This window comes from Melospiza georgiana, chromosome 4 (genome assembly GCF_028018845.1).
Source record: "Melospiza georgiana isolate bMelGeo1 chromosome 4, bMelGeo1.pri, whole genome shotgun sequence".
Lineage (NCBI taxonomy): Eukaryota > Metazoa > Chordata > Aves > Passeriformes > Passerellidae > Melospiza > Melospiza georgiana.
Window position 1 is genome coordinate 22495144 of NC_080433.1, and position 27434 is coordinate 22522577.

Sequence of the window (27434 nt, forward strand, 5' to 3'; positions counted from 1 at the left end):
TCCTCTATAATGCTCATCACAAAGAACTGTCCTGTGATTCTGTTTGCCAAAGCCAACTGCTGCTGGAAGCACCTAGAAATAGCTCAGTTTCCACAGCTTTTAGCTGCTCCTTACCAGCACAAATAAACAGCTCCGATCACCACCAGCACAAAAGCAAGAATTGCTGCTGCAGAATTTAGACCAGGGACAAACCTATGTTGGCAGGGAGGGGAGCTCCTGGACTTCAGAGTGGCCAGTCCTCACCAAGAACAAGCAGGACCAGGGCAAGAGCCAGCTCAGGGAAAGGCTGGGAAAGGAGAAGGATCTTTCAAGAGAGACAGAGAGATAACGGCTGCATAAATGCATACATATGTAGCTATATCTATATCTCTATATCAGAAGCATTATGCAAATGAATGCAGATTTCAATTTGCATAAGACCTCTAGCTTTTTGGCCCACTGCCTTCATATAATCAAACTCGTGTTCTGTACCTTAGTAAGATGAGATCCTCTGGAGAGTGGTAGTGTGGAACAGTATCAAAGGATAGGAAATATTACAGTTGATAAAGATGAATGTTTTATGTATTAAATAAACAAATGTTTTCAGTTTCTCATTTAATTTATCTGATGGATTTTTCAAATTAACTTCACTGGTGTTTCACCCTGATCTGGCACAGAGCTTCCTGCAGTGTTTGGCCTAAAGAAGCTCTTTCAGCAGAGTGTCCTGTTTGCATACCATGGAGAAAGGTCTGCTAAGGGTACCTGAAACCAAAACCACGAGCAGGAAGAGAAGAAGTGGAAACACTACACAGAGTCAATGCCAGGAACAGTATGTCCACTGTTTTCTTCCTCCCCTGATCTTCTCTTCCTTCCTTCTGACATTTTTATGTCAGCATTTTCATGAACACTTAAGACCCTCAGAAATCTGAGTCTTCAAAATCACCAAAGCATTTGGGAACCATAGTAAAATGTACTTGCTGTTGCACCAAGACTTCCAAAAACAGGATTTTGACTCATGATCTAAGGAGCTGATCCTGCTATTTTTTTTCCTCTAAGCTACTCTTAGAAACTTTTGGAAGATATCTTTAAGATGCCTATTTAACCAGTGCAGAACATCATGACAGAGAGATGAAGAACTGATAGCAATACTGCAGACTTGACACAAATGTTAGCAACAAAACACCACTTGGGATATTTTTCATTTGTAAGGGAAAAGATTAGCAACCATAGGCTTGGAAAATGTAAGTGCCTGATTCTGGAATTTTAAAATCATTATATTCTGAATATTTCTAGTCAGAAAGCTGGCTGAAAAGTCTAAATAAATTTTTAAAAATCACAGTGTTGGATTTACTACAGTCATAATTATACCAAATTCACACCTAGCCCAGCATCTCTGACACTGTCTTTGTAGCTGATACTCAGGAGAAGACTGTAAAGATGGGACAATACCATTGCAGACATGTTCTCCCAGGTTTCAGCATCACACACCTATCAACTCTCCTAAGTCACTTCCTAGGCTATTGTCCTGCTGGGTCTTTCCTGTGTGATTTCTCCAATCTCCAATGAGCCCAACATGATGGGGCAATCACTTCTGCAATTCAATTATGAGATTTAATTTTATTCTAAGTTTTGTAAAAATTACATACTTTTGTTTATTTCTAAAATGCTACTTCATATTCTGGATGAATGCCCCCAGATTCCATTATTGTGAGAAAGAGTAAATATTCATTCACTACTTACTTTTTCTGCATTTTTCTTCATCTTACAAATCCTCCCTAGCCTCGTACTGTCTCTCTCATCTATTCTGAACCCTGAAGCACAGCAATACACAAATAAGATAATCACAGAAACAATTCAAATTACTTCAGTATATCATGTTTAAAACCAAATGTGCTCATTTCTGTGAGTTAACCTTTAATGACAGCAGCATTTGGAACACACTCTTCTCACTTCTCTAATCCTCCAAGTACCGTGATGCTCTGTTGGAGTGGGTGTCTTGGAAGATGGGATCTCAAGATACCCATGTGAGTCCAAAGAGCAAATCTGGCATGTAGGAGTGGTATCAGATCAGAGGCTGCAGGCAGGTGCTCCTGCTGGAACACTCCTACAAGCAGTGACACGCTGTGAAGGTAGGGAGGGAGATCCCTTGCAGCAGCTGAGGGGGCCATGGAAACAAGAATCACTGCTAATTGGAAGAGCTGCCAAACCATCTTCCTTAAACTGACTTCATATGAGCATGCAGGGAGAAGTATAGAGGCAATAGACATTGCTACCTATGTACACAGCATTTGTATCTCCAGCAGATCTGAAATCAGACTTCATCAAAAAATTAAAAGCTGGGCCTGAATTCTCTGTTATTTGCACATGAGGCTAGATTCTACTTTTGTCCCCTCCTTTCAGAAACTGAAAAATCTGGTGAAGAAAAGGAGAAAGAGCACCACAGCCCTGAATTCAATGCTTCATTCACTCCCACAGTTGCAAAAACACCCTTTAGAGCCCTTGGTGAGAAAAGATGCACTTACAGAAGAGGGATCCTACAGTAGTCAATGTTTACTGAACTAGACATAAAAAACACCTCCCAAACCAACAAAAAGTGTGCAAAACTACCTGTCCCCAAGAAATAAAGCACATTTTGCAGATGGGAGACATAAAGAAACAATCACAAGAATGTTCATGGGTGATGAATACTACAATCATGTTAAAGTAATTGATGAATTAATTGATCTCTAGAACCACTCTTTTTATATGTACAAGGATAGAACACTTAAAGTGATGGCTGCGATCTGTCCTGGAGAATTCAGTCTTTTAATGGGATACAATCACCTATCCACTCCCACTCAGCACCCACTGACTGGGCATCTTGTTTGCCTGCACAACTTGAAAAGGATGCTTCAAATCTTTTCTGTAGTTATTTTCTGACACACAGTGGAATGTTTTAAATTTCACAGTAGGCAAACACGGCGTAAAAGCAGCTGCAAGAGACTTCTTTGCTCTGTACAGCCTAGGAAACACACACGTAACTCCCAGTTTAACTCTGCTGCATGTGATTGCTGCCCACTTGCTGAGCTGAAAGTAACAGCCCCATGGATATTGCGTGGATGTTGCATCAAGTTCAACTCTCTTGATGTCGTTTGTCCCTTCTTAATCAACTGGCCACCACTCTCTCTCTCCTCTTAAGACACCAAAACCATTTTCACAGATTTTAGCATTTCCAAAATAAACATCCATATCCCTGAATGTGACAGTTGTAGCTTCTATGCTTTCACAGGTGGCCTCCTCACAACAGTGCCTAAACTCAACAAAGTTCCTGCTCAATTATTTGTTCATGTTATCCACTCTTTTGATTCAGGCTTTAAGACAATTGCATGTGAATTTGATCACACTTCTTTTCATCTGTGCCACTGTCCAGGGAATGCCAGCAGACATGAAGCTCTTCTGTGAGGCACAGACATCCACAGCTCCATTAGTGTAAGTTTGCAGTTCCCATGGACATCTAGTTGTTATGTGCAGAAAAGTTGTCCATTTTTTTAAAAGTTGCAAAGTTAACAGGTTAAACCAATTGCTGCTAAGTGGGAGTTTTGAATATTTGTTGTTAATAATTTCATGTTGTAATCACCTATGGTTAATAGTTTTTCTTTAATTAACTGTTGTTGATAGTTAGAAATCCCTCTTTGTTGAGTATCACCCTGCTTTTTCATGGAAAATGGCATCTGGGGTCGTGAGGAGGAGGTGACATCAGGCTGGTATGCAAATGTGGAAACACTTCACAAATCTACCAGGAAAAACCCCTAAAACAACAAGCTACCATGGAATTAAGAGATCTAAGTGATGTCTAGAGGTGAAGAATGGAATCCAGTGTCTGCTAAGACCCTTTTAACCTTCCACCCTAACCTAAAAAGGTGTTGGCTAGAAAGAGGACCTTGAATGTCTAACTGAAAAACTTAGAATCTCCTGGTGCTCTTGTGAGGATGGAAGCCCCAGCTCTGCCTGCAGACCAGCGGACACAGCTGCACTCACTCTTCCTCCTCCTCCTCCGAGTCATTCCTGGGAGCAGCAGCAGCGCGTGCACAACCCGTCGGTTCTCCCCACCTGAGCTGATTTTTAATAAAGGCATTAAAAAGGAGAAAGATCTCCTGCCCTATTTATTTCATAGTTATAAGTAGGCACTCCAAGTGGCAAATGCTGGATTAACATTACTCCATAAACTAGTAGAGGGAAGCTAATTACAGATACAAACAAGCAGCAGTCCAGATCAATTGAAGGAAAAATTTGAGATAAGTAAATTATTTAGTCTATTATCATATGCCCCCTTGTCTTTTTTCCTCAGCATCATTAACTGCTGCAGGCTGAACAGAACTGTCCTTCTTCCAGGAAAATTACTGCTTATACCTGCTTCCTTTTACATTTACTTATAGACCCTACCAAGATTACAAAAATCTGGTTTGGGTTATCTTAAAACTGCTTGTTGTTGTTCTTGTTGTATTGTTATTACTGGCTTTACCCCAAAAGAAAGATTTTTTCTTTTGGGGTAAACAAACCATGAAACTTGACATGGAAAGTGAGACAGTATCTCCGTCCCAAGTTGGTAAGATTTTCCAGGTCTATGGCACAAGAAGTACTTCCTTCCTGAGCTCTGGTAATAAGAGCCTAGAAAATGGCTAGATTAAAGATTTTTGTTATCTGTCAGTAACACAGTTTGGGGCCTCTCTAACTGTGAGATGATTTTAACAGATGAGTGATTTTAACCTCAACACTGCAGCACCGAGTAGGCCTTGAAGTCATTCTCATGCTCTATATGGACAATACTTGAGGTCCATGAAAAGTGGAAGAAATGGGAGAGTCTCAAGCACAGCTTTCAATACAGGGTAATGAGAACTATAGCAGGAGTATAAAAAGATTGGCTTATTCAGGTGAATTTGCTTAGTCAGACACATATCTACTCATTAAAATTTTGGGGAACAGAAAATGCAGAGAGCACCTCATGAGAGCACCAGGAGATTCCAAAATGCTGAAATCCTTCCTGTAGGTCATATCAAAACAATTACATTTCCCTGAAAGTATCTCCATTGGTGAAAAGTGTTTTATAAACACAGCCTCAGTTTCTGAATAGTTTCAGAGAATGAATGCTTCCTTTGGCACAAAATGGTTGGGCAAATGGGCATTTTTGCCACCTGGGAAATGAGTTCAGCATTTCCACTCTCCTAAGCATGAGCAACACAAATCCCAGTATTTAGAACAAAAATGTTTTCTGATTTCTCTGGACAGAAATACCTGGAACATATTTAAGATCTTACAGCAAACAGTATTTTTTTTTTTTAATATGAAATGGCAACACTAGCTTACTACTCAACCCAGCTGTTCTATATCACACAGTACAAAGCTGAACTGGTTGGCTGGGGTTTTTTTTGACTACCTGGGTTTAAGAAAACAGTTGGACCCCTATGCACTAGCTAAGCAGCAGCCACCCATTAGAACACGTAAGCTACAGTAAGTTGTGTAGTACTAAGCAACTCAACAGATGGACACATCAGCCACATTCACCTCTTATAAAGAGAGACCAACATTGCCCTGAGCTGGGAATTAGCAATGAAAAGCAGTCTAAAAACCCGACTTCAGGAATATCATATTTATGTAGAGAAGGTGAGAATTTAGTAAGTTTGGAGCTGGCTTGGTAGTGTACAGCCAACACAAACAAAGAATCCAAAATAAATCAAAACAAACAACCACCTTAACTCCACCTTCCCTGTCAAATTCAGCAGACCTGCATATTCTTTTTGCCAGCACTCGGGAACACATAAATGGATTTCTCTAACAGCTATATAACACTGTGCAATTTTTAAAGGAAAAACCATAAGAATTCTGGAGATCATCCAACCTCTCTGCTCAGGCAGGGTCATCCTCGAGCATATTACTCAGGATTGTGTCCACATGGCTTTTGAGGGTCTTCCATGGAAGGAGACTCCACATCCTCTCTGGGCTGCCAGCGCTCAGTTGCCTGCATAGTAAAGAAGTTTCTCCTGATGTTCCTCATGGAACACTTCCTGAGTTTCAGTTTCTGCCCATTGACTCTCATCCTGCTGTTTGGCTTCACTGAGAAGAACCTGGCTCCCAACTCTTGTCAGGACACCCTCCATGCAGATACTGACAGACATTGGTAAGATCCTCTTTTGGTCGTCTCTTCTCCAGACTAAACAGGCCCAGGTCTCTCAGCCTCTCTTCATACAAGAGATTTCTAGTATCCTGATCATCTCCACAGCCCTCTGCTGGACCCAATCCAACAGATTCTTGCATGTAAATTAATCTGTAAATTACAGGAACAATGCAGAGCTTTCTACAGGCATTCCACTGAAAGCTTTCTTACCTTTTACTCTGAGATACCTAATATTGGTTGTACAGAACCTTAAATCAGAGGGGAAACTATTTACATGTTAAGGCAAATGGACTGACCATCTACTGACAAATTCTGCAACTTGAAAGCCCTGAGGTCCCACTCAAACAGTCTGTGTGAAATGATGAAGTGGACACTTGCTGGAATCTACTCAAAGCAAAACTCAGTCCTTGCCTGGGGTATTCATGTAATTTCAGAGCACAAGAATGAGTACTCACATTCTATCAACGTGCAGTCATTAACAGCCTGAGCCTGTGGTCCACTCCCGTTTTATAGACTAGAGGAGATCTTCAAGTTATTTAAAAAGTGACTAAAACCAAGTCTCTTAGACTTCCCTAACATGTTCATATAGGAAGTTTAGGAGTTTTTTGTAAGTACTGAACAGCATTTGGTGACATATAGCCACTCTCAGGTCTATTTAAGAAAGCACTGCAGTTGTACAGGCAGCAAGATACCATGATTTGTACCTGTTGTGCACATAGAAATTTTGATGCACTGGGACCAGAGTGCTTAGCATCTTATTTAACAAGCCCTATATGATTGGTCACACACTACAAATCCAACCCCCCAAAATCCTTAGTCGGGTCCAGAACCCTTTCATTGCTGTCATACTCATAATTTTTCTGGAATTTCTGATTAATTTCAGAAGCAATTTCTTAATTATGCCTTCAAAATAACAACACAAATAATTAAATAGTTTCTCTACCCTTTCAAACATTATTGCTCCAAACTATGGCACAATTTATGTAACAAAATATATTTTCATTACAGAAACATAGAACAGATAGGGTTGGCAGGAACCCCTGGAGATCATCTAGCCCAATACCTCTAAAGCAGGTTGCACAGGATTATGTCCAGGTAGGTTTTGAATCTCTCCAGAGAAGGAGACTTCACAGCCTCTCTGGGAAGCCAGTTCCAGTGCTCTGTCACTCTCACAGTAAAGAATTTTTTCCTTATATTCAGAAGGAGACTTCACGTGTTTCAGTTTGTGCCCCTTGTCCCTGAAGATATTTGTGTGCATTTATAAGATCCTCTCAGTCATGTCTTCGCCCATTTTGTTCCTCACAGGAGAGATGCTCCAGTCCCCTCATCATCTATACAGCCCTTTGCTGACCCCACTGCAGGAGCTCCATGTCCCTCCTGTCCTGAGGAGCCCAGAGCTGGACATGGCTCTCCAGATGCACCTCCCACGGCCAGGCAGAGGGGTAGGATCATTCCCTGAGCTGCTTGCAATGCTCTTCCTGATGCTCCTTAGGATTCCACTGGGGATTCCACCTCCTTGCCCTCAGGACACTGCTGGCTTGGGAACATTTCAGTGTCCACCAGGACTCCCAGGTCCTTCTCCTCAGAGCTGCTCTCCAGGAGATCACCCCAGCCTGTCCTGGTACCTGGGGTTGTTCCTGCCCAGGTGAAGGAGCCTGACCTTGCCTTCGCTGAACTTTGTTGTGTTCCTCTCTGCCCAGTTCCCCAACCTGCCTGGGTTTCACAGAATGACAGCACAGAATGGTGTGACAGGACACTCCTTCCTGTTTTGTATCATCAGCAAATGTGCTGATACATCTCCCCTTCACCCAGGGCCTGATGAGTAAGAGGAACAATACTAGGGCCAGTCCTGACCCCTGGGGACACCACTGGGTACAGGCCTCCAGCCAGGCCTGGCACTGCTGCTCTGCTGTTCAGGCAGTTCTCAAAGCACCTCAAAGCCCACTTAGCCAACCTGCCCTCCCCGAGCTCACTCACAAGGATCTTGTGGGGGACAGTGTCAAAAGCCTTTGAGAAGTCAAGGCAGAGAACACCCATTGCTCTCCCTCATCTCCAGCCCATCATTCCATCACAGCAGGCTATCCAACTAGTCAAGTGTGATTTCCCCTTGGAGAATCCATGATAAAAACAAAGGGATCACCCTCAGCAGCTTTGCAGATGGCACCAAGCTGAGGGTGCAGTGACAATCCAAAGGGACCTGGACAAGCTTGAGCCCTGGCCCATGGGAATCTCATGAGGTTTAACCAGACCAAGTGCTGGTACTGCCCCTGTCTTGGGCACATCCCTGTGTGTGATGGATCCAGGCAGGGGATGAGCAGAGGAAGCAGCCCTGGCTGAAGGACCTGGGGCTGCTGTGGGTGAGAGCTGGCCCTGCCCCAACCCAGAGCCCCCCTGTGCTGGGCTGCACCCAGAGCCCCAGGGCAGCAGGGCAGGGGGGATTCTGCCCCTGTGCCCCTCTCTGCTGAGCCCCCCTGCAGGGCTGCATCCAGCCCTGGGCCCAGCACAGCAAGGACAGGGAGCTGCTGGAGCCAGGCCAGAGCAGGGACACCAAGGGGAGCAGAGGGATGGAGCAGCTCTGCTGGGAGGAAAGGCTGAGGGAATTGGGATTGTTCAGCCTGGAGAAGAGAAGGCTTTGGGGTGACCTCATTGTGGCCTTGCAGTAGCTGACGTGAGCCTACAAGAAAGTGAGAGAGGGGCTTTTTACAAGCACATGCAGTGACAGGACAATGGAAAATGGCTTTAAGCTACAGGAGGGTAGATTTAGATTTGAAATTAGGAAGAAACTCTTCCTTGTGAGGGTGGAGAGGTCCTGGCACAGGTTGCCCAGAGAAGCTGTGGCTGCCTAATCCCTACAATCGTCCAAGGCTAGGCTGGACGGGGCTTGGAGCAACCTGGGATAGTGGAAGATGTCTCTGCCCATGGCAGGAGGTGGAATTGAATGATCTTGAGGGTCCCTTCCAACCCAAACCATTCTGTGATTTTATGATTTTTTTTCCTCCACATGCTCAGAGATAACATGCAGGATGAGCTGTTCCATCACCTTTCCAGGAATGGTGAGGCAGACCGAACTGTAGTTTCCAGGGTCTTCCTTCTTGCCCTTTTTGAAGACTTGAGTGAATTGTTTCTAATAATTTCTTTCCACATCTCATAAGGCCTCTTAGTAATAAATTTTGCTTTAATCTCAAACATTGCAAATTCTCTAGACAATCATTCTTGTAAAAGTATGTCCAGTGACTTTTTAATGAGTAATTATTATTATTTTGATGTTAGCTACAGTCATCAAAAAAGTAATATTAAAACATGCTGCCATCAACTACTCCATGTTCCTCGTTTATGCAAAACTATGTCTTCTGCTCTGATCCAACTCCAGTAAAAACAAGGAATATTTTGAGATGCTTGAAAAGGAACTGGACTGAAGTCTGCAGAAGGTAATGAAAGCAGTAAAAACAAGCCTCTACCTTAGTCTTGTAGTCGGATCCAAGCTTTCAAGTTTGCACACTGCACACTGAAGTCAAAAGAATAATGTAAAGATGCAGAAAATCATGAAGAGTGTTAGACAGCAAAGGCAGGGCACTATGGAAATCTGAGACACTAAAATCTACTTAGCAAGAAATTCACTACCAACCTTTCATCTAGAACTCATTCCTACTGGAAAAGAGTTAGGTCTCATTTTCTAATACAGCCAGCAACTATGTGGCAGATATTCTTTGTGATGGCTGTTTCTTGACTATATAAATCATATTGTTTATCATAAATCAACACTGCCAAGTTCTGACTGCATTCTAAGCATAGCTCGACACTGACTCTTTGAAATCAGGGATCTGATGACTTCTTTGTCTGATGTCTTTTTGTAATCCATATGAATTCAGTGTTTCAACTGGACCTATGGAATTTCTAGGACTCAAAAAGGCACCATTTCTTTAGGGAGGGCTTGAATGCCATACACACCTGACACACCCATTAGAGGTTGGAATCCTGCACCCTCAGGTGAACACACATTCTACCTTGGTTTAAGTAAGCACTAAACACAATGCAGCTCCCAAAGCTTTGATAAATTCAACATATTTTATAGTTTTTCCATTAAGGAATACATCAACAGAGGCCACACTGACTCAGAAATTTGCTATTAAAATTTGCTATAATGAGAAAGTTAAAATGAATTAACAAAAGACACAAAACTAACACAAATGAGGTAAAGCAGTAAGGATGCAGTATCTCTGAGCTTGTTGAGCCAAGACACTATCTACAGCCATATTAAACTAACATAGAGCATCCATATGGGATTTAACTTACACATATTAGCTTCACACTCTAAGCTGCTTATTCTCTTATTCTTTACTTTCCTGAGTGTTCCATGTAGAGAAATCTTTGCTGTGATTGATTACCTCCTCCAGGGAGTAAGTATTTAAAAAAAAGAAGAAAAAGGCTCAGACAACAAGAAGACTTGCAGAAACAAGAGACTGAGATTGATGCTGCTGTCACAGAGCTCCCAGTTTCCTAATTTATTATGACAGTCTGAGAATCCGACTTCATAGCTGACAGCCACCAAGATTTATTCTACACTTTTGATTATTTCCCCATGCCTAACAAAAACCTTTGGTCTATGCTGATTTATACTCTCACTTGTTTTGGTACTTTTCAGATCACATTGGCTTAAGAAAGCAAACATACAGCAAATTAACATGTAAAGAAAGTTATATCCCATTTGAACTCCAAAGATTAATGTGGGGTGACCAGACATTAGAGTACTTTTAAAGGAGGAAACTTTACACAGAAATAGAAAAAGCAAGATAAGGAAAGCAGAGTGTTGAGATCCCAGCTTCAGAGAGGGCTGGATACCAATGACCTTTCCATTAATCACCAAGAGAATTCCAGATTTTTACTGGATGTTGGAAGATCATCAGAACTCAGATGTTATACCCATCTTGAAAGAGAGATTTCATTTAGTTTTCTGACTGCCTGCTATCATTTGGCACCATGGAGACTTTCACAAGATGCAGGCAGCCAAGTAACAAAAGTAAACCCATGTATACAGAAGTTGCATGTAAACATCTAATAGAGAATTGTCTCTAGAACATTTACATCCCAGCTATCCATATTTTCTCAGCACCTACTCATCAGTCAGCACAAACTGCAGAATAGCAATACCAATATGTGTTCTAAAATCTAATTCATACTACTGTACCCGAAGGCTGGATACTTTAAATTGCTGTGATGAATCACAGCTGTTCTTATTAATCTCATGTACAGACCAAAAAAGACTGGTAAAATATCTGAAACCAGGAATATGGTAAAAATCAGTTTGCTGAAGAAATATATCAGAAAATAAATTTCTTTGTCACTTAGACTTGCATATGAAAACCAAAGAACTTCAAAAAATGCTTTCAATTTTTTCATTCTTCAAGAACACATTTGTCACTACAAGGCAGTCTGCTATGCAATTTGTAGCATGGATTTGTGTGAATGTGCTCACTGCAGCTTGTCTTGGGAAGGTTCAGTAGCTAAATACCAGAAGCTCCCCTCATCTTAAGGCTCTTTCTACACCCCAAGGACCTGATCACTGCCTGTCATCTTTTGCAGAAAGGCAGAGCTCACAAGAGTTTAAAACACGCAGATAAATGTGCTGTTAAACCTTGCATTTCAACAGTTCTCATCTTTTCTATAAACATATATTTTATACATTCCCATTCCCATCTTGTGGCTTGGACCCCTCACAGTTAGAACAGCTCCTTGCTACTCAACTACTGAGACCGGATTCGGGGTCTGGCCTGCTTCTCTTAAGGCATAAACCACCTCCAAGTCCCAAAATCCTGTTCAAGTAAAAGTCTGGAAATGAGTAAGAACTTCAAGATTTAATTATTAACCTTCTCTAGAAAAATACCATAATTTTACATTTGTTTTAATAAAAAAGGAAGAGTTATAAAAAGAAGGCTATTGGGTATATTCAACCTTCCTCCATCTGCCAATGGGCTTGGAATTACTAACCAGGAAAATCTGGAAGACTGTTTATAACTGATATTATTACTGGAGGACCTGCTAATGTGCTAGAGAGGGACAACACATAACTGTCAGCTCACCTAATAGTCTTCTGGAACTAGGAAAGAAGGGCAAGGAAAACTGGAAGATGGCCAAGAAAATTGACCATTTTTCAGCTCCTCTAAAATATTTTTATGAAACTAAAAACAACTTTGCAAAAGCTGTGTAGTTTCATATTAAAAAGGTTACTAAAAAAAAATCTATTTGAGCTGTCGAGAAACATAAAGAAAAATAAACATCAGGAATACCAGCATTTGCTGGGAGTTTAGGCAAGCAACAATTGTGCACAGCTGTCAGGAGAAGAAGAAAAATACAGCTAAATAAAAAGGAAGACACTGATCTCTTTAATCATACCAGTAATTATGCAATCCTGAGTTATGTGACACTTCTGGACAAGATACATCTGGTAGCTTTAGGAATGATTTCTCACACATTTGCAACTCCCCTCCCACTTCATGTTGATAGTCAGATGAGGCCACAATCCCAAGTCCCAGTGTCTATGTTTGAACAACAGGATAGAAACAGGTAGAATTTAATTTCTAATGGGTTTGGGTTTATTTTGGAAAAAAAACCCCAAAAACATAGAACCCTGGAACATTTACTGAAAAATGATTGAATCATATGATGTGATATATATACATTTAAAAGTTGGACTTGATGATCTAAAGGTTAAACTCAATGACCCTGGAGGGCTTTTCCAATCTAAATGATTCTGTGATTCTATGCATATAGTAATGTTAGTTTTTTCATCTGAGTCAGATTGCAGATTATTACCACCCAGCCAAGAATTAAATCTCCATGGCAGGGTTAAACCTCTTCTCTTTTAAAGTAAGCCAAGAGATTTTTAAGAAATATATCAAGACAGGTACTTGGGTTTAGCTCTTAACCTCAGACCACAGAAGAAACGAAACTGTGTGACTTCAAACATGAAATTTTATACTGGTTTGAGATCCCAAGGTCTATTTTATAACAGGCATCTCAAGGCCTGTGCCTCATCAGCTCCTGGTTCATTTCAGAAGTTTCTTTTTTAGCTGCAGGCTCCCAAATGACTGGCTGGAATTGCTGCTTTGCTGCACCTACCAGAGCTGGCAAATCAATACCACTCCTGGAGCAGGTTCAGATGCTCCAGGGAAAGTGCCACCACTCCTTTCCCACAGGGGTTTCCATGTGACTTAGCCACTTTGTCAAGAGATGCAACGTACCATCTGACAACAGACAAATAAAAAGCTAATTTCCATTTTTCAGGCTGGAAAATCAGGCCTTTTGCTCCAAGCACACCTTCAAGGTTGTGGACACAGCCAGGACCTTGCTATTCAATTCACAGCTGACACTGTGCCTGTGTCTGCCACACTTGTGTCTGCTCAGCTCCTGCAGAGAGCTCCATGGAACTTATCACACACACTAGGAATTGCACTTCTGTCCTGATTTCTGACCAGAATTTCCCTCTGCTTCCAGGATTCTTCTCAATCAGACAAATAATTAGCTGCCGAAGAACCATAAGCTATATTGAATCATCAAAACCTACTTTTATAGTTATCTGCAGGAGGTCACACATACAAAAGAATCAATTGAGATATCATATTACAGGTGTTCAAACTTAGTAATTGCTATTTTTCTGTAAGAGAAACCAAAGCTACACAGACTATTTGAAATAAAATCAGGGATGCAGAAGGGTAAGGATTCTATTCCTGCCTATGGTGTAGACTTTGTGTGAAGACTGAGAAGTAACTTAATCTGTTTGCCTAGTTACTAATCTATAAAACAATGAAAATTTTATTTCATTTCCATACAGGACTTTCTGAAGACAAATTTATTACTATTTACAAGGCATCAAGACATGTTCCAACAGTAATTAATACCACAGAAAAACTCTTAAATAAAATAAGCATGTCTCTGAATACAATAATTTTTTTTTGTCCATGCTGCTTTGCATCTTTTTTGATACTTTTTACGAAGAATTTGCAACCATCTTTAGTATGCTTACTAAAAAGCAGAGGACTTCATAGAACCTATCCTAATCTTTAAAAAAAGGAAGAGTTAGGACGTGTGCAGCCTGGCAGCAAGAATTGCTTATGAAAAAAAGCAATGCTTATTCCCTATTTAAAAAGTGACTATCACAAATCAGACCTCAGCAGAAAGAAAATATGAAAAAAACCCAAACAACACACAAAAAGGAGAGACGAAAGCAGGTGGTAGCTATTCTCATTTACATCAAAACAGATAAGCATTATAAAACCCTTCTGATTTGTATTTCATGTACAAGAAGGGAAATCATATTTCAAACCTACTGTATGACACCAAATACTAGTCTTGCATCCACTTAGCAGAATTTAGAGCAATTTTTGAGAAAAAACTACTCAAGGGAGTGCAGAAAATGTTTATTTTTAGCTAGACAAGGATATCATCATAGGAAGGAAGGAAGGCAGGAAGGAAGGGAGGGAAGAAGAAAGGAAATGTTGGAGGAAGAACTCAGGAAAAAGCTCTTAACTTGTCCACACCATCTGCTGTAATTGAATACTCCAAGTTTGCTATTTATAAAGAAGATTTTAGTCATCTTGATGTACTGATGTTATTAGAAAGACATTCAGTGAAGATTTATGAAGGAATGTAAACCCTGTCAAGAAGAGATGGCTTAAGATCTTGCAGAGACCACAGCCAAGCAAGATATGTAGAAATCCTGATGTCAAAGAAGATATGCAGAAGTTCTGATGAAATCTTTTTCGTTCTAAGAAAGGTGAAAAACATTGATACTAATCTTGTGAAGCATTCCTTGTCTCCATAAAATCCATGAAAAATGACTGGTTTCTCAAAAAGCAAGAACAGATGGAAACCAGTGGACTCACCAAAACTTCAATTCCATTCAATGCCTAATTTCATCATGGTGAAAAAGAAAATCTTTGGAATAAGCAAAACAATTTCCAAAACATTATAGAAATCCTAATTTAAATTTGTTTGTGCAAATACAGGGTTTGTTTATGAGACCTCATTGCAACCTCTTACTACATTTACATATTTCTGGTAGCATAAGAGAAGGGAAATAAAGCTGGTCAAGAAGGGAAGGGATTAGAATGTCCCCCTTTTCAAAAACTGATACTCTACTAATGGAAACCACTAGGCTGTCACAACAGTCAATATAACTGACAATGCCAGCAACTAGGTGGGTTGCAAATAATGGCAGAAAAATGCCATCAAAAAAAAAGTTCTCTCTTTTCTAGCAATGGTGTCCCAAATCTGAGTCAGCACACAACAAACAGCCATAGCAAGATTGGCATGGTCATTGTCACAATTAAAATCTTCAGTCTAAAACCTGCAAGCAGACATGCTGGCCCTCACTAAAATTATTCAGATTTCAAAGAAGGAAGGAAGGAAGAGGGAATGTTCCTTGATTCCCTTTGCAGTGTCTGTAAGTAAAACCAGATATTTTACTAAGACATGCTAAAGACCATTTATTAGTTGCAGCCACAACCTCCCCAGTCCATGGTCTCAAAATCAGAAAGACAATTGTGACCTCTTTTAGTGTCCTAAGGTTGTACATCGGGAGAAAGGGAGCTCTTTGCTATTATTCCCAATGTAGTCACCTGTTTGTATTTTTGTTTTCTTTTTTAAATCAAAAAAGAAAAAAAAAACCAACAAAAAAACCCCCCACAAAAATATCAAGTGGCTGGATATAAATTAATGAAAATGTAATTAGAAGTGTGACTATCTCTGTAGATTTAGCCTTTTCATTTCATGACCAGAGAGCAATAACATAGACAGCAGGTCCAAAAAAAATCCCACAGATCTCCTCAATGGCTCATCATTGATCAGGTCACTCCTTTTGCTGTTCATTTTTCAAAAAGGTTTTTTCCCTACTATAATGGGAGTTGTTTGGGCAAAGTTGAAACTAGCAAGCTGTTTGAAACAACACATATGCACAGTTATATGAATTCCAAATACTTGAACTATTTGATTATGTCTGTGTTCTGTTTTAGTAAGAATTTATGAATATTGGAATAAATAGAGCTTTTCTTTATTTTTTAAATTAATGTCTGGCTGTTCTTTGTATGAGAAATACCTCTTGCACCATTAATCATTTGACCACCTCAGGCTGAGGCAAATAAATCTATTCTAGTCTGTTCTATTACAAATGAAATTTGGAAGTTTGAGTAAAAACCCCTGTCAATGGTCAGGATATATAATCCATCTGAACAAATATTACTCTGTTTGAAAATAAATGCAGTACAAAATACATCTACTGAAAGGCTAATCAAATCCTTGCCCTGAAATCCTAGTTCTTTCATATCTTCAGTTAGTGCAGACTGGTGATACTGGACTTCAATATTTCTGGTTTGCTGCTTCATTTCTTGAATTTCATTGAAAATATCTCAGTTTTTATTAAAGTGCAGCTGCTGCTGACCCAGAGAAAAATATCCCTTTTACACACTGTTTTATAAACATCACCTTGAAATTAACTTAGGACTGTACCAAAATGTGGTCATTGCATTTATATTGGGAATAGTGAGATAGAGTCTCTAAGCAAAAAATGACCAACAAGTAAGAAGCTATGGGAAACTGGACATAGCAGTGTAGGCATTTCCAGGCAACTGGTGTGAGGAATTTCCTAATAAGAACATACACCTATGTAACTCTAGGAAAAACCCACGCTATTTGAACCAGAGCAATGGCCATGAATCAAAAATACAGATCCCTAAATCCTCAGACTGCTGAAGCAATGAAGATCCTGCACTGGGCTTTCACAGTCAGTGGACAGTGTCCCTCCAGTTATCAGTGATTAGTGTTTCTTCTGCCCTGTTTCATTGTCCAAGTATTCTTCCCTGGCTTACTTGTACTTCTAACATTCCATAATTTATGTTCATACACCATTTCCCAGAATTGTACTGCCTGAAAAGGGGAAAAAGGGGAGGGAAAGCTCTAAAGATATGACTGGGATGACAAAAGTTGGAAGAAACAGACAAAATATATCTCAGTATATTTAATATATTTAACAGATTACTTTTCTTGAAGAAGAAGCCCAAGCATCCAGCACAGGCTTTGGGGGTCAGGGTTCTCCTCAGCAATATTAAACATGGGCATTCTGCTTTGAGCATGTTGAGATTAAGAGTGACCTAAACCACACTGGGGCCAACACACACGTTTGAATGTATTCATTGTGACCTGGATCAAGTCTTTTCTGAAGATGTGCCAGATGATAAAATGCAGAAAACAGATCAGGCCTTCTTGGCACGGCCATGAAATGAAAGTTTCTTGCATTCACCACTTACCAAGACAGTTGTGGCCATCGTGGGCTAACATGAATCCATCATAGCACGTGCACCTGTAGTTGCCTGGAATGTTGATACACTCGTGGACACAACCCCCATTGTAGAAGTCATTTTCACACTCGTCGATATCTAAAACACAAGAGGAGAGAAAAAAAGCTTTTGTAAAAAAAGAATTCTAACAATACAGAAAAAATTCTCCAACTGAGCACATTTTTTCAAATATGCCCATCCCTAATCTTTCTTTTAGGCTCATTTTACCTACTTCAATACGTGGTCAGGGACTGAATATATCAGGGTCATATTTGTCTGAAAAGCAGCAAGCCAATGTATAGAACACTCTTGCACAAAATAATTGGAGTATCCTCGCAGTAAACAATAATATGCTGTCAAAAATAAAAAAAGGAACACTTGATTTTGCTACACTTTATATTTAAAATGTAGTTTTTATTTTCTGGCTTCAATATAATTAAGCAAAGAATGAATGAACCCTTTGGCTTGTAACAACTATGAGAAGCATAGTAGTAATATGGCATGAGACAAAAGTATGCCTATTATAACAAATAAACTATAATCTTTTGTATTAATCACATGCAATCAGAACCACAAAAATGTCAGTATTTTCTCCTCAGAAGATATGATAGAGTTGTTTGAGGTTTTTTTTACACTGGTCTGTATCTTAAAGAGGATCATAAAAGATGAGAGATGGATTCTGTTTCAATTACAAACAATCCTGCCATGATCTTCCCTCCCTCATACAAAAAATAAAAAATCACTCATTCTAGAAAAAGCAAACTTTCTTCTTTCTACAAACTGTATTTTGGCTTATACATGGAACATCAGTATCACAGTCACTCTTCTGAATAATTAAGTGGTGTGCACCAACCAACTAAAAATACATAAATAATTAAAGATAGCCTCATGGCTTGATAAGTATCAGCTCTAAATTTGTGTTGTGCTAGACCAAAAACCACAGCTAATCTCCCTAAGTTGGGCAGAACACGATAAACAGATAAAGTTTTTATTTTAGAAAACCACCTGTTAGAATATCAGAGTTACCCCAGCATTACATTTCAAATGTGCCTTCCATTGCAGAGGTGATTGACATTTTTCTGAATTAGGTTAATGTTCACATAGATTTTCTCTCTCTTTTTTTTCACCTTTTAAAAGCACTCCACGAAAAGCTCTTGCTACCTGGTATGATACCCAGATAGAATCCAAAGAGGACAAGGTGGTTTGGGCAAAATCAGACCTGTCTGAAGAGCCACCTCAGACTCAGCCACTCCGTGCCTTCACCACTTCTGGTGCTTGGATTGAGAATGGCTGGGTTTGTCCCTCCTCACACAATCTGTGAGAGCAGGGACAGGCTTTTCCCAAGTTCTGTTGCAAGTCTTCTCCCTCATGTTGGCCTCTCCCAGAAATCTAGCTTAAATTCAGAATTTTCCAAGTCTCCATCCACCTGTCTTCAACAGCTTTGAATTTCCCCTTGTACAACCTTCTCAGCAGCTTGAAAAGGGAATGACAGGCTTGGCTTTATTTGCAAAACCAGCTGGCTATTTTGTAACTCAGCATTTGGCACCATAGCAATACCAGAAATAGGAAGCTGGAGAAATTATCTTCCAAACCAAAATACAAGCTGCTGCTTAAAGGTAGATTTCCTAGTCTTTAAAGCACTGCTCTTTTTCTGAAGGTTCTCATTCTTTACTAACAATTTCCATCCATGAGCTGTACAAGTGCCCACTCAGCCCAGCCTGTGGTTGTGCTCTACCTTCCAAGTCCACTATGAGAGCAAAAAGAGAAATCTGTGATTTTTATTGAAAACAAGAATGAGCAAGTCAAGTGCTCATCCCAAACAACCTGCAATGCAGTCTCTGAGAAGCTGCACTCATTAGGCCACAGCTCCGTGTGCCTGGGTGCATGTTCCCAAAATGTTACAGTCTGCTTTCCACTCAGCAGAAATTTGCACCTTCCACAACCACTCATGAATATTTCCAGAACTTCTTGTTGTTCCCTACAGGCTACAGAGACAAAAAGAGAGCTCTACAGTAATGCCATGTTTTAACAGGCCAAGTCAATACTCAAAAAGCATCTAACAGGATTTTGATGTCAGATGTCTCAGGTGTTCCCCTCAGGACACTCAGAAAAAATGGCATCTTCATTTCAAGGTTTGTTCTTAACTTTTATCCAGCAATGAGTCTTTTCAGAAGAGGGCATTCAGAAGAAGCTGTTACCACCTGTTATGTTCCTCAGCATCAGACTGCCAAGGGTTGAGCAATTAATTCCATTTTTTTTTCAAACAATGAACCAAACAGTACTATTTGTTTAAACAAGCAGTGGGAGAGCTTTCAAAAGGGACAAAAAAACCCGAAGAAATGTGAAGCCTTTTGAATGACTGCCCCTTATATAATATTTTAAAAAGCTGTACTGTGATTAGCCGCACAAAGTAATGATGCAATACAAATGCTCAAGTTATGGAAAAGGTAATGCAACAGAGACAGAAACCACAAAAACAGCAAAAGAAACAGATACTTTTCATCTCATTCCCTTAGGAGTTCAAGTCATAATTAATATTGCAAAAGGATTAGAATCTTATTTCTCCCTTTTGCACCTCAATAGCTGTAAAAAACTAGAAGTGGAACCAAACATTCTAACACATCTTCAGAGCCACATTGTGGGGTTTTTTGTGTTTCTTCCCTCCAAAACCCAAATAACTATTTAAAAACTTCACCTGGCAGGCTGATTGGAATTTCTATCTCCAGCATGGCTAGCAAAAAAATCAAGGGGCTAAGACTGGTGTATTTACAGGTCCAAAAAAACCAAAGCAAAAACACACAAAAAAAAAACCCCCAACCCCCCTCTCCCCAATAAAAACCCAAACAAACAAAAAAAACCCAAATAAGAAAACCTCATAAAAACATGCACAAAGCCTACAAAGTCCAAATGTTGAACATTTTTGAAGCTCCAACTGCCAAGAGAAATTCAAGCAATGTGACCACCACTCCGTCTTCTCTTTCCTGGAGGAAGACATTCTTTAAAGAATGCCTCAGTGCACAACCGCTGTAATTTATGGACAGAATACTACATCTGACATGCCAGAATACAGCTTCCTCAGTAAGCTTCATATAGAGTAAAAGTAATAGGAGTACATTCAATCACATAAAACCTGCAGCCTTGCTCTTCATTTTGTCTATTATAAGCCTCAAAATTCACAGGGGCCATCTGTGTTCATTTCCTTTTGAGTAGGTCATATCCTATCATTCTTTTTTTCCTATAATTGATAGAATTGGGTGTTAATCAAAACCTCAACTCTAAACACCTCTGCTTTCCCTGCTAATTTTATAGCTTCAACTATCCTTAGCATTTCTGGCATTTGATCTCTTAATATTGTCTTTCATCATGCAGGAATTACCATAACAAAAACAAAAACCAAAACCAAGAGGAAAAATGTGGGTACTCAGCCATGAAATTGTGACGGATGCAGGTGCATCTACTGATGAATATGCAAGGTTTCTCAAAGAGAAACCCGAAGTTTTGTCTACACTGGCAAAATATTTATAAAGTTTTCAATTCCTTAAATTGCAGCTGCTCAGATGGGGAACTCTTGGGGTATTCAGTGAAGAAATCACCTTAAAAGAGAATTGCGGTGTTTCCACTCCAAGAGAAATTAAATCCATGTGGTACTAAAATGGCAGGAATTGTGGTAGTCTCAGACAATAATTAAATGCATAAAAATGATTAAGAAGGTGTAGAGACATTTTCAGTACTGACACAACCTGCCAAGAACCCATTTGAGCTTAGTGTACTCAAAAAATACAGCACCTCCCAATCCCAGGGCTGGATGTAAGGACATCCTCAGATGCTGGTAAAATAATTTTGATCATCTTTTTCTGGAACTGGTTCAGAAAAATCTCAAAAATCCCCTGCTTGTTTCAAAAGGTTTAAAGTAAAAATGATCAGGAAAGAAGAGTTAAAAAGAAACTTGCTTACTTGGGTGTACTAGTAACTGTAGTGGTTCAGCTATTTACCAAAGTGAAAGAGGCTTGGAAACTCCATCCTAATTCTTTCTGGAAAGCAGAGGTGAATCTCTTTGTTACCATCTGGAAATAACTCTTTGAGCACATCCCTAGGGTACACAGCCATGCTCTTCTACTGCCCTCCTCAAGGAGCAGTGGTGTTACTTAAAGAACACTCACTCTATGAGACTGCAGTTATTATGCAATGCAAGCATCTAAGAACTTCTAAAATATACTCTAGACAAGTATCTGAGGAGGTGTTACCATGAGGATGTGCTCTAATTTACAGTCCTTGTATTTCAGTTATAGGAAGAGAATCTGAATTTGTTTTGAGTAATCTGATTCTTTTTAGTTTGATGGGACTTGTATTTCCCTTATACATAATGGGGTCAATTCTTCTTTCATTATTAGAGGTGAAATTGATGCTGCCCCATGATTGGTTTAATTTGTGTATTCTGCCACAAAGAGATGGAACTCTCATAAGCCTCACAACGCCACCCTGCAGAGAAGCGTCTCGTCCAGAAGCACATATAACTATGAAATGTTCAAAATAAAACAAGAATCAAACTCTTTTGCTTCCCATATCACAGTATCTCAGCTTTCTGTTACAGCAGAGAATAGAAGACACATCAGCATGCAATAACTAATGTCCACAAGACAAACCAAACTGTAAAAAAAACGAGGAAGTTGCAAAATGCCTGGTTCCCATTTTGTCTGAACATTTTCAGCACTGTCATTAATTGACTGAGTGCTAATCATCTTTTCCAAGCAGTAACCAGCTCTCCTAGAAGGTGGAACAGAATTTATGCCAAGTAAGTAAAAAGTCTACCTCCAGAAAAATTAATTCCCACTCTTCATTGCATCACTTGAAATTAATTAAGTTCCTGAATGTTCAAAAATGTGTGTTCCAACACATGCAATAAACTTTGTCAGCACAGATACATCATGGGCACAGCTAGTGAAATCAAAGCAAATGCCTGCATGGATTTGATGAATTTTGGATGAGTGTCACAGCTAAACTGTCACAAGAAGCCTTATGGCTATTAACATGCAAAAGGAAGAATGACTGAGGCCTGGAAGTCAATGAGCCAAATTCAGTGTTTAGTGTTGAATTCCACAGATTTCTGTAGAAAATGGGAAAGTGTGCATTGACACAATTTTTATCTTGGCATCTGTCAAGGCCACAGATCCCAACACTCACAATGCAACAGAAGATGTTCAAAGTTGGCGTGGGATTGAACAAAATCTGTGTCCATTTTAAAGTATTTCTTGACTAGCAATATAAGGGCAAGATCTGGAGCTAATTTAGTAAACAAAAACTTCAATTGACTTTGAATGGAGTAATTTATGTGCTTGAACATTTTAAAACAAATAGCCAAAGAAAGCTGTCTGCCCACATCAACTTCTAATTTACAGAACCACAAACAAAGGCGATTGTGCAGGTATATTATGCAGATGTAGAATTTCTCATAAAGAAGCTGGATCCATTAAATAGTTAGGAAAAGAAATATTAAAATCTTTGTAAGTACATCTTGATGCCTGAAGCCATGTATTTCTCCAGTATCTAAAGAAAGAAAATTTTGATATTCATCTTCTTTTATCTAATTGCTTTAAGCAAAATACTGCCAAAAAGGCACTGTGGAGACAGTAAATAACATTGCCCTTACAAACTTGACATGAAAGAAACTGTGTTTTTCCTTCTTGCTTTAAAAGGGGTTGCTGCTAGCCCCTACCAAGGGCAAAGCACACCAGATGCAAAATTCTCTTTTATCAGTTGGCTTCTGCTAAAAAATGCCCTCCTACAGTTCTGCAACAGCAGCATCTTCCCTGCTTTTCCACAACCCTTATGCAGCAAAGAACACTGCAAGGTGCTGGAGCCCATATTTCCATGTAGTAATATTTTTCACTTTTATGGCTTCTCTACTAAGAGCTTTCAAAAAATGTTATTGATTCTTTATCGAGTTTTGGCCACTGTTCCTCCTAGAGCTAATGCACTATCCTCATATTCACAGAAAAATACAGGGAAAAAAGGCCCTCCCTAGGTTCTAAATCCTACACAACTAAGAAGATTTACAGTGCAGAACTGTCTTCCTCACTGCATAGCTTCATGCAAGCTTGATCTCAGATGCTTGTGAAAGAAAGTAACCTTGTAAAATCCAAGAATAAAACAGCCTGAGATGAAAATCCAATTCTACAATTTTTGCCACTGGCTTAGTGAAGCCAGGAAGACATATTTTCTAGGATTCATAGTAGAGAGATACGTACGACAGGATCAGCACTGAAATTTTTTGTTCCCATTTCTAATTCAGAGCAAATAGCAATGTAGCATTGACTCCACTGCTTTAAAGGAAACAAGCAGAAGTCAAGTTACATGCACACTGACAAGAATTACAAACAAGTTCAAGTCCTGGGTCACAGTCAGATCAGCAGCTTTTTCTTCTTCATAACTGGGTTTGAGACTGCAAAAGCCGTGAAAATAAGTAAAAATTACATGGGAATAGTCACATTTTAATATATATTCTTTGTCAGAGTCTACATTTAATATACATTCAGCAGATATACATCACACTCTGGACAACCTGAACCTAAGGTATTTGTATTTCCCACATCAAGTTGCACTTTCCTTAAGAAGGGAACCAGTTCCAGATCCAAAGGCCAGAATAAAAGCTCAAACATAGGTTAAAGACCATTCTGATAAAGTGCAGGTGAAATTTGCCAGAAGTTCAGCTCTCAGGGACACCCAACCTAAGCAATATTACTAAACACGTTAGATTCTTACAAAGACTTTAGCATCAGCACATTTCCACACATTTCAAGTCTGCTCTACTCTTAAAATTTGCAAAATATGACCAAAGTATGAAGAATTGGGTGGGAAAATGTGATCAATTATCAATTTCACTAAATCTGACCTGATGAAATAGCATTTCCATCTGTTTTGTGGCATTGGAATTCATCATCTACTCCAAGTCCAAATTTTATGAGAATATATTGACATACCAAGACTCTCAATATTTCTACTCCAAAAAACTCCTTCACCTCCAGAGAAAAATCCATTTTTGAAAATATCTTTCCACGAAATGCTTGTTAAATCACTTTTTCTATAAAACAAATTATTTGTTACATATGGCCCTTCCTGCAATACTTTATTTTTTGACTCATAAATGTTAACATCTTTATTCTTTAGATGCTGCGACCTTGTAAATGTTACAATCTAATGAATCAGAGGAACACAGAGTGCAGTTTTTACAGCTTTCAAGTTGCTATGATGTTTTCAAGACGCTTGTGCCAAAGAAAACTGTAAAATTTGATAGCCATTAGGGTTTCTCTAAGAGGCAAGGTCAAGAGTGGGCAGGCTGGGAGCAGGGTAAATTCAGAAAGAGCAGCCGGATGTTTCTCAGTGGAGAAGGAAAAAGAACAGGTACAATACGTTGTTTAACATGAGGTTTTTTCAGTGTAAATCCCTCAAGAGCCTTTCTATTATGGGTACTGCCTCTCCCATGTTTTTCCCATTAGTGCGTCCACAAAGAAAAAAAAAAATCAATTTTACAACTTCCTTCAAAAATGTCACAAGCCCCTATTTCCCAGTATTAAACTGGCAATAAAATGAAAAGGCCATGCCAGTTTAGTGGACATGATTTGGATACAATCTGTGGTATTGTTGTGCTGTTTTTGTGGAAGCCATTTCATCCAGTTTCCAGAAAAGATCAAGTATTCTGCAGCAGTTTTGTTTCCTTTCCTTCTGTGATGGCTAAACACAAAGTTCATCATGCTTTATCTCTTGCTAAAGTATTGTCTGAAAGAAGTGGGGTGAAATGGAATACAAACCAACTATGTAAAGCTATGTCCAGCTGGTTAAACAAGACACACACATTTTTAAAGTGTGAACAGTTTCAGATTTAGAACTTTCTTGTCTAAAAGTATTTAGGATATGTCTGAAAGACAGATGAGATATCATCACATTTATCACTGTCTGTAGATATGACTTTTAAAAATTTAATATTATTTTAATATTGCTTAATAATTTTTTCCTAACCACAGTTATTAACTTATCATTTTAAAGAAAGCACAGAGACAACTATTAACGATCCCTATTTTGCCCTGTGTCTGTAATTTTTTCCCCACTATTATACTGTGTACAGCAAGCATGAATCTAATTTTCAAGTCACACAGGGTAAAGGTAGCCTCACAGGAATCATCCTCACTGGTTGGGGAAAACCAGCTTTCAGACTTGAATCCTTCTCTAAGGAGGAGAAGAGGTAAGTGAACTGAGTTTATCACCTGTAGAAAATGTAGGTGTGCTTAGCACTTGCTACTTTTCAAATTTTAGTTAATGATCTTCAAATATTGTGCATCACACAGAGAGAATTAAAGAGCCACATTTAAAGACACGAGTGACTAGACAGTATCAAGCACCCAGTGCTGTAAGCTGACTTCAGCTGACTCAGCTCATACACTGGAAAAAGCAACAAGGCAATAGATGATGAAAATGCAAAATTCCTACAGTAGCTGAATGGCTATATCTCACATTCTTGGTGAGTAACCATCCCATTCTTCATTCATCAATAAGAAATATGGTGTCTAGAGACACCCCTCCTTACATTTTCTTAAATTCACCCTCCCTTCCTCCATTTCCTATCACTGTTCTCTTTCCTGTGCATTTCCCTCCTTATTTAAACTCTGAGTTCGAAGAGTGGAAAGGACATTTTTAGTGGCTGGACATTGATATGCCAATCAAAGTGACAACAGGCACAAGAACCTACCCCTTTGATTCCTTCTCTGAGGATACCTGATGTTCAAGGCAGATATTCCTGCCTCAGTCCACAGGGACCTTGCCACTGGAAAGTTATCACTGAAGTACAGTGAAGTAAGAAATATGAAAAAATATTGGAAAAAAGGTAACTTACAAACTGAAAGCTGAGGTTCTGCACACATTTGGTGTCACTTGCCAGCTACCTAAATACTCTATATGGTGGCATACATAACACCCCAGCAGCAGGAATGGGGAGGAGATCAAATAAGTGATATGGAACACTCTTCACTTAGCACCTTAAGAGTTTTTGACTGCTTAATTGGCAAGTCTTCCTACTGCATTAACACTGGAGTTTTACAGAGCTTTTTACCTACAGTACCTTTTGGGTGCCTGAAACCTTTGGAGAGCTAGAATCATTTATAGGAAAAAATAATTAAGCAGAGTTCTTTCCCTAAGGAATGTTTTATGTTCTCTTAATGTATCTGAGTATTACCCCTGTGTGACATCTGCCATCTTGACTAGCACAATGGAAACTTATTTGGGACCATTCCAGCTTCATTTATAGTAAATAGATTTTTTTTTCCTAGATAAACCCAAAATGATTGTAATCCTGCATTCAGCATCTTGAACCCTTGATTAGAGCTTGGAGCAGCTTGACATTTGTCTTAATTGATATTTAAACAGATTGGCTGCAAGTTCTTTGAAGCTCAAGTGAGATACCCAAATAAAGATGGATACCTGCAGAGCACGTAACAGTTTTAGAGTCTGTCTTTATTTAGTAGCTGCCATGCCCGAGAAGCTCAAGCAGAGAGGTTTCCTGTTCACAAGCTGTTATGAATGTGAAACATGACATTTGACAGCATTTTTTCCCCACCACTTCTAAATCACAGCCATTTGCACCCCAATTCCCTCTTTTAATATAATGGGAAATGTTTGATTCTACAGCAAATCTTCAAAGTTCTCGGCCATCTAACGGGAGAGTATTTCTATGTTTTTACTGGCACTGCTGGTGTGCATGCATCCTAATGATAATTGTTACAGTAAGTCATGGCAGGAGGTTGTTCCTAGATCTTTAAAGTCAAATATGCACCTATCAATTTTGAGAAAATGTTTCAAGTAATAAAATTATCTCATTGATACAGATATAACTCACCTACTTTCTTCTCAGACTCTGCAGGCATCTCATTCTCAGATTACTTATCTCCAACCTTACTTGCATTTAATTTCTAAATGTCTGTCCACTGAAA

General features: G+C 39.4%; 1 protein-coding gene across 1 annotated transcript in view; it reads right to left on the minus strand.

The window, feature by feature from the left end:
* The window catches only part of SCUBE1 (signal peptide, CUB domain and EGF like domain containing 1), a 190323-nt gene that overhangs the window by 141945 nt on the left and 20944 nt on the right, over positions 1–27434 (minus strand). The window contains exon 3 of the mRNA XM_058022515.1: positions 17428–17556. Within this exon, the coding sequence (XP_057878498.1) occupies positions 17428–17556 (129 nt within the window). The remainder of the gene's footprint in view (positions 1–17427; positions 17557–27434) is intronic.